This window comes from Ornithorhynchus anatinus, chromosome 8 (assembly GCF_004115215.2).
Source record: "Ornithorhynchus anatinus isolate Pmale09 chromosome 8, mOrnAna1.pri.v4, whole genome shotgun sequence".
In the NCBI taxonomy this organism is placed as follows: domain Eukaryota; kingdom Metazoa; phylum Chordata; class Mammalia; order Monotremata; family Ornithorhynchidae; genus Ornithorhynchus; species Ornithorhynchus anatinus.
The window spans coordinates 1,952,477-1,960,232 of record NC_041735.1 but is presented as its reverse complement, the minus strand read 5'-3'; the positions used below and the strand labels follow the sequence as shown (position 1 = coordinate 1,960,232).

Below are 7,756 nucleotides of genomic sequence, written 5' to 3'. Positions count from 1 at the left end.
TCAATACTATGGGGGTGAATGAGAAGCAGCGGGGCTCGATGGAAAGCGCCCGGGCTTTGGAGTCAGAGGTCATGAGTTCGAATCCCAGCTCTGCCCCTTGTCGGCTGGGTGACCGGGGGCGAGTCACTTCACTTCTCCGGGCCCCAGTTCCCTCATCTGTCAAATGGGGATGAAGACTGAGCCTCCCGTGGGACAACCTGATTCCCCTGGGTGCCCCCCAGCGCTCAGACCGGCGCTCCGCACCCGGTGAGCGCTTCGCAGCCGGCCGCGTTATGAGCGGAAAGGCGTCGACGGGGGCGGGCCTCCCGAGCGGACTACAAGTACCAGAAGCCCCCGCGCCGAGGCCGGGCCGGAGTGGCCGCCCGGCCCGTCCGTCATCTCGGGCAGCCAATAGGAGGGCGGGGCTCCCCGGGCGGCCGGCGGGGGGGGGCGGGGCCTTCCGCTCCATTGTTCTGGCTGGCGGCGCGGCGCGGCGCGGCCTGGCGGGGCCCGGGAGCCCCGAGACCCCCGAGACCCCCATTCCCCGGTGAGTCGGGGCGGAGCTCGGGGGGCTTGGGAGGAGGAGGAGGAGGAGGAGGAGGAGGGTGGGGGTCTGCACGGAGGCTGCCCCCCCGCTAGTCCACTGGCCTCGCCCGCCCCCCGACCTGCCCCGTCGTCGCCAACCTCCTCCTCCTCCTCCTCCTGCTCCTCCTCCTCCTCCCCGGCCTGCTGCCCAGCCTTCTCTCTCCTTCACTCGTATCGACGGAGCGCTTACTACGTGCCCAGCACCGGACCGAGCGCTTGGAATGGACAGTTGGGCCACAGCTAGAGACCATCCCCGCCCAGTGACGGGCTCACGGGCTACTCTTCTCTCCAGCCTCCTGCCCAGCCTTCGCTCTCCTTCCAGCCTCCTGTCCATCCTTCTCTCTCCTTTCCAGCCTCTTGTCCAGCCTTTCTCTTATCCAGCCTCCAGCCCGGCCTCTCTCCTTTCCAGCCTCCTGCCCATCCTTCTCTCTCCTTCCAGCCTCCTGCCCAGTCTTTCTCCTTTGCAGCCTCCTGCCCGGCCTCTATCTCCTATCCGGCCTCCTCTTTCCTTCAAGCCTCCTGCCCAGCCTCTCTCTCCTTTCCAGCCTCCTGCCCAGCCTCTCTCTCCTTTGCAGCCTCCTGCCCAGCCTCCTCTCTCCTTCCAGCTTCCTGTCCAGCCTCCTCCCCAGCCTTCTCTGTCCTCTCTAGCCTCCGTCCCAGCCTTCTCTCACCTTCCCAGGCTCCTCCCCAGCTTTCTCCCTCCTCTCCGGCCTCCTCCCTTCTTCTCGGTCCTTTTCCGTCTCCTCGGCCTTCCCCCTCCTCCCCGGCCGCATACCTCCTCCTTCCTCCAAGACCCACTCGGGGACCGAGGGGGTCCCGCCCCTTCTCCCGGGGCAGGCGGTGATCTCCCCCCCCCACCCCCCACCCCCCCGCCGCCCCGTAAAGGGGTCGAGCCCATCAAGGGGCTTCTGGTTTCCCCTCCGCTGTCTCCGGTTCTCAGACGGCGGGTGCGCCCGTTTCAGATTTCAAGGAGGACGATCTTTGGGATTTCACTCGGTCGCCGCAGTTTCCCACCCTCGGATCGTTCTTAAGGGGCGTCCCGGGCGGGTGGGATTTGATGCACCCCCTGGGGTCCAGGCATAGACGTCCACGCCTGATCCCGGCAGGGGCTCGAGGATTGACCGCCGTGGCCCTCACGGCGCTCATTCGTCGTACCTGGAGACGTCACGGGCGCTGACCGTCTCGCGTTGTCGTCTGCTTTCAGCACAGCCTGGACCAGTCGTCCCAGGGAGGATCTCTCCGGAGTGGTGAGGAAAGACAAGAGCGGGACCCCGAGCGACGACCCCGCCGAGAAGCGGCCCCCGGAGCCGGACGATGGCCGCCGAGGCCCCGGGAGGGGCTGCGGCCCCGAGCCCTCCGGCCCAGGCCCCGCGGGACGAGGAAGAGGAGGTGGAGGAGGCCTCGGCCGGGACCCTGGAGGAGAACTCCCGGGAGCGGGAAGCGGACGCGCCCGGGGACACCCCCGGGCCGGGCGTCAGGCCCCGGGAGTCTCTGGGCCGCCTCCGGGAGCTGTGCCGCAGCTGGCTGAGCCCCGAGGGGCGCTCCAAGGAGCAGATCCTGACGGTCCTCCCCGGGGAGATTCGGGCCTGGCTGCGGGAACGTCGCCCGGAGAGCAGCGAGGAGGCGGTCGCCCTGGTGGAGGATTTGACCCGGACCCTCCGGGAGAGCGGTGAGGGCCGAGATCCGTTGGGAGGGGGTGGCCGGAGGTCCGGGTCGGCTCCCTCTCCCGCCCCGTCCCGGCAGCGGGGGGCGGGACGAGCTGGCCCGGAGAGTCCGCCCCGAAGCGCCGAGCCCACGGGTACCCCCGGCGCCTACTGAATCTTCTGAGGGCTTTTTTTGTGGGAAGACCCTGTTCGGGGTACTTAGGAGCCCACGAAAAGAGGAAAGGACGTGATCCCTGCCTTCAAGGAGCGTCTGGCAGGGGAAGACGGGCAGAAACCGAAAAACAGCAGAGTTACGAGGTGCAAAATTGGTATAAGTAACGGCAGCGGAGGACTACTAACGGATAGATAAATCCATGAGTGCTGGAATGGCCGACGGGATAGCACGATCAGAAATACAGCGGGCCCCGTCACGCCCCCTCCGATCAGGGAAGGCTTCCTAGAGGTGGTGGTTTTTGAGACTGAAAGTGAAGCAGACTGAGGGGGCATCTGCAAACCGGGAGGGGACCCGAGGGGCAGCAGGAGCGCCCAGGTCTCGGGAAAGCGGCCGGAGCCCTGCCCCTTTTCCCGCCCCTCTGGGGGTCGGTGTCTACCGGCCTGGGGGCAGAGGATTGCCGGGTTTCACCCTAGCTTACCCTCGACGACCCCACGTGAGGGCAGTCTAACCAGATCATCGATCCAGCTGTTTTCATTTATGGCCCGGGGCGTTTCGTCGTTCTCTTCCTCCCTCGGGGGAGGGGGTTCCCTCTCAACCGGGGACCGACTGAATTCCAGGAACCGTCACCCCGGAGACATGGCAGAGAGCAGGGGGTGGTCTGCCAGTGACGCTTAGCCTCTGAAGGCATGCGGGACATCCCCAGCGCAACACAGAGAAGATGTGGGGAGGTGTTTCGGAAGGCAGATTCCCTGTCCTCGCCCGGGCGGCTCTGCTGGGATTCCAGCCATCACCCCTCACTTTCCCGGAATCTCTGCGCCTCCTCGGCAGGGTCGGCTGAGGATCTCTGGCCAGGGCAGGGTGGGGAGAAGGCTCCCGCCTTCGGCCGGAAACCGAGGCTTGGGACTGTCCGGGGGCTGCCGGCAGATCCGGCTTCCCAGTGAGCCGTTTGAACCTGAACGAGTCCCGGGCGAAAGCCGGGGCGGTCCCGGCTTGGCTCCTTTTTTTCCTGCGACGCCTTCCGCCCAGCGACGGGGCCGGCGGGAGAGCGGCCCCCTCGAGGGCTCTGGTGGAAAGACCCCGGGCCTGGGAGGCACGGGACGTGGGTTCTAATTCCGGCTCTCCCGCGTGTCTGCTGCGTGACCTTGGACAAGTCGCTTCGCGTCTCTGGGCCTCAGTTACCTCATCTTTAAAATGGGGATTAAGATCTTGAGCCCTGTGTGAGACAGGGACCGTCCCCAACCAGATGACCTTATATATTAAGAGAAGCAGCGTGGCTCAGCGGAAAGAGCCCGGGCTTGGGAGTCGGAGGTCGAGGGTTCGAATCCCCGCTCCGCCACTTGTCAGCTGTGTGACTGTGGGCAAGTCACTTCTCTGGGCCTCGGTGACCTCATCTCTAAAAGGGGGATGAAGACAGCGAGCCTCACGTCCCTGCATCTATCCCAGCGCTTAGAACAGTGCTCGGCACCTAGTAAGCGCTTAACAAATACCAACATTATTCTTATTTACCCCCAGCACTTAGAACAGTGCTCGGCACAAAGGAAGCGCTTCACAGATACCACGGTTATTGATACTGTTCTGGTTTCTCCCCGCTGCAGCTCTGTCAGCTTCCCGGCGCCCGGCCCGGCCCACCCGAGAGAAAAGTGAAGACCGAGCGGAGGCGGCGACACCGTGCCCCACGGCCCGGTCTCCGGTGAGCTGTGGTTTTTCTCCGGGACTCCTGAGCGCCCGGGCGTGGCCTTCCTCGCCCCTTCTCCCACACCGCGGGGGGACCCTCCCTCACCCCGTCCCGGCCGCCCGCGGGGCCCGCAGCGCTGAGGGGATGGTCTTGGGCTGTTTCAGGGGCCGGTGGCGCTCGGGGACAGCGGCGATCGCCTCTCGCGGGAGGAGCGGGGGCGCCCGGAGCCCACGCGGGAAGACGCCCACGGGGAAGCCGCCGCGTCCGAGAATCGTGGCAGCCAGGACGCGCCAGGTAAGGATCGCTTCCCGCCCCTGGGGCGAGTTGAACTCAGCCTCTCGTGACGATTCATCCGAGTCACCGCACCGGTGCCTCCTAAAACTGCAGTTCCGACAGCCTAAAATTGTGTGTGGGGGCAAACGTCACCCACCAGAACAGCCCCCTCCCAGAAACAGACGCTGACCGGTCTCCCCGCCCCACGTACACTCTCACTCCGTGCACGGTTTGGGAGCGCGTCCCGTGGGCCGGTGAGGGACGAGGGAGTTTGGACTGAGGTGAATGCTACCTTGGGGAAGACTTCCAGGAGGAGGTGAGGTTGTGGAAGGGCTTAGAAGAGGGGGAGAGCTGCAGGCTGGTGGATCTCGAAGGGAAGGGAGGTGCGGGCCGAGGGGCCGGAGGCGGGAGAGTCGAGGGCGAGGTAGGGTCAGATGAGGAGCCCGGAGTGCGAGCTGGGGGAAGCTGGTGCGACGGAGCTGATTTGGAAGCCAGAGGGGGCTGGGGGAGGGCCTGCGCCGTCCCCGCGTGGGGCCGGCCGCAGATATTTCGGCGGGAGGTCGTGGGTTCTAACCCCGGCCCCGCCGCTTCTCTGCTGCGGGACCCTGGGCCGGTCACTTCAGTTCCCCGGGTCTCCGTTTCCTCATCTACAAAACGGAGACGAAGACCGTGAGCCCCACGTGGGACGCGGACCGAGCCCAACCCGATTAGCTTGTGATCTACCCCGGCGCTTGGTACGGTGCCCGGCGCATAGTAAGCGCCTAACAGATAACCGTGACGACGATCATCATCATAATATCTCGCTCCCCTGGGGCGGGGAACGACCCATCACCTCCTCCGCGTCTGTTTGAGGGCGGCGCGGGGCAGCGCGTGCCGCAGGCCCTCGGAGTAACGGAGCGGCTTCCCCGTCGGGGGCCGGCCGTTCGTTCCCCTCCCTCCCGGGGTTCCCTCGCGGGGCGCCCCCTGACACACACCCCCCCCCCCAACCCCGCTCCTCCCCTTCGCCCCCGCTCAGGTCCGGCGGTCCCGGGGGACGAGGACGCCGAGGAGGATCGCGGCCCGGAAGGGCCGGAGGCCGGGGGAGCGTCCGGGCGTCGGGAGCGGGGCCGAGCCGGCGGGGCCGCGCGGAGCGGGGCCGGCGCGGGCCCCTCGCGGGAGCCGGGCCGCTTCATCGGCCTCCGGGGGACCTACGTGGGCGAGAAGCCCTACGAGTGCCCGCAGTGCGGCAAGAGCTTCAGCCGCAAGTCCCACCTGGTGACCCACGGGCGCACGCACACGGGCGAGAAGCACTACAAGTGCCCCGAGTGCGGCAAGAGCTTCAGCGACGGCTCCAACTTCAGCCGGCACCAGACGACCCACACGGGCGAGAAGCCCTACGCCTGCCGGGACTGCGGCAAGAGCTTCAGCCGCAGCGCCAACCTGGTGACCCACCGGCGGATCCACACGGGCGAGAAGCCCTACCGCTGCCCCGACTGCGGCAAGACCTTCAGCCGCAGCCCCAACCTCATCGCCCACCGGCGCACGCACACGGGCGAGAAGCCCTACCGCTGCGCCCAGTGCGGCAAGAGCTTCGGCAACCGGTCCAGCCTCAACACGCACCGGGGCATCCACACGGGCGAGAAGCCCTACGAGTGCCCCACCTGCGGCGAGAGCTTCGGCTACAACTCCAACCTCATCCGCCACCAGCGGGTCCACACGGGCGAGAAGCCCTACCGCTGCCCCGACTGCGGCCAGCGCTTCAGCCAGAGCTCGGCCCTCATCACCCACCGCCGCACCCACACGGGCGAGCGGCCCTACCGCTGCGCCCAGTGCGGCAAGACCTTCAGCCGCAGCTCCAACCTGGCCACCCACCGCCGCACCCACCTGGCCGACAAGCCCTACAAGTGCGCCCGCTGCGGCAAGGGCTTCTCGCAGAGCTCCAGCCTCCTCGCCCACCAGGGCGCCCACACGGGCGAGAAGCCCTACGAGTGCCCCACCTGCGGCGAGACCTTCGGCTGGAGCTCCAACCTGCTCAAGCACCGGCGGGTCCACACGGGCGAGAAGCCCCACCGCTGCCCCGACTGCGGCCGGGCCTTCGCCCAGCGCTCCCAGCTGGCCGCCCACCGGCGCACCCACACCGGCGAGAAGCCCCACCGCTGCCCGCTCTGCGGCAAGAGCTTCAGCCGCGGCTCCGTCCTGGTCATGCACCAGCGGGCCCACCTCGGGGACAAGCCCTACCGCTGCCCCGACTGCGGCAAGGGCTTCAGCTGGAACTCCGTCCTCATCGTCCACCAGCGCACCCACACCGGCGAGCGGCCCTACCGCTGCCCCGACTGCGGCAAGGCCTTCGGCAACAGCTCCAACTACATCACCCACCGCCGGACCCACCCGCGGGCCGAGCTCGGCTGAGGGCGCGCCCGGCTCCTCGCGCCCCCTCTCTGGGCCGCGGTCCCGCCCCGCCCCCCGGCTCCCGCGGGACGGGGAGGGCCGAGACGGGCGAGACCGTCTTCTCGGCGGGAGCTCCGGGAGCGGGGCCCGGTTCCTCCCGCCCCTGCCTCGGCGGGGCTCCGGTGCCTTCATCCCCCGGCCGCCTCCCCGCCGGGAGGAGTCGCCCCCGGGACCGGAGCCTTTCCTCTTCCGTGACTCTGTCGCGAGATGGCGGGAGGGGCGGCCCGGCTCGGTCTCGACGCCGGAAGGGTTCGCCTGCCTGCCGCGGCCCTCGCCCCGTCCCCCGTCTTCTCCCTCTTCAGGGGCGGAAGCGTGTCTCCCCCCCCCCCCCCCCCCCCCCCCCGCTGTCGGAGGGGGAGGGGGCTGGAACCAGGGTCCCGCAGCAGCCGGGCCCGCCCCCCGCCCCCCCGGTCCCTCCCGCGGCTCTAGGCCCCCAACTCCCCCTTCTCTCTCCCCACGTTTAGAGCTTCTTTCTCTCATCTAGCCGGTAGTTAGCGACGCTCTCCGAACCTTTTCTCCGCCAGTGAGCCGTGCGGACCGAGGACTCCCGGCCCGCTTCGGGACAGGTTCGGGGGGCCCGGCCCTGGGTCGGCTGGGTGGGAAGGTGCGTGTGTGATTGGGGGAAGAAGTGGAGGCGGGACCCCGGGGCCGCGGTGTCGGGGGGTGGGCGGAAGGTGGCCGACTGTGGAACGGCGGCTGCCGGTCCCGCGCCCCGCTCTTATAAATAAAGGGGCTCCGGTGGGGGCCGGCTTCCTTCGCGGGATCGGATCCTGGCGCCTGCTTGCCGGCTGGTCTGCGGGTATGACACCGTGCACGCACCCCCACGCCCTCACGGCCCCCTGCCCTCCAGAGGGGATAAAGCCGGCCTGAAACCTGGCCTAGAACTGGGCCGCAAAACAGCGGTGACGAGCCTGGATGGGGGCGGAAGCTGCAGAGCGGCAGGGGTTGAACAGTCCCGAACTCCTGAACATCCAGTGTGGGATAAGCTCCTCCCTTCAC

At 68.2% G+C, this 7,756-nt stretch overlaps 1 protein-coding gene across 1 annotated transcript; it reads left to right on the top strand.

The window, feature by feature from the left end:
* The first annotated feature begins 451 nt into the window (after positions 1-451).
* On the top strand, positions 452-6,806 carry ZSCAN2 (zinc finger and SCAN domain containing 2). The gene is made up of 5 exons (XM_029071435.1): positions 452-526; positions 1,769-2,233; positions 3,978-4,072; positions 4,222-4,351; positions 5,346-6,806. The coding sequence occupies exons 2-5, from the start codon at positions 1,879-1,881 to the stop codon at positions 6,716-6,718; spliced, it is 1,953 nt and encodes a 650-aa protein (XP_028927268.1). The 5' UTR covers positions 452-526; positions 1,769-1,878; the 3' UTR covers positions 6,719-6,806.
* Positions 6,807-7,756: the final 950 nt, after the last annotated feature.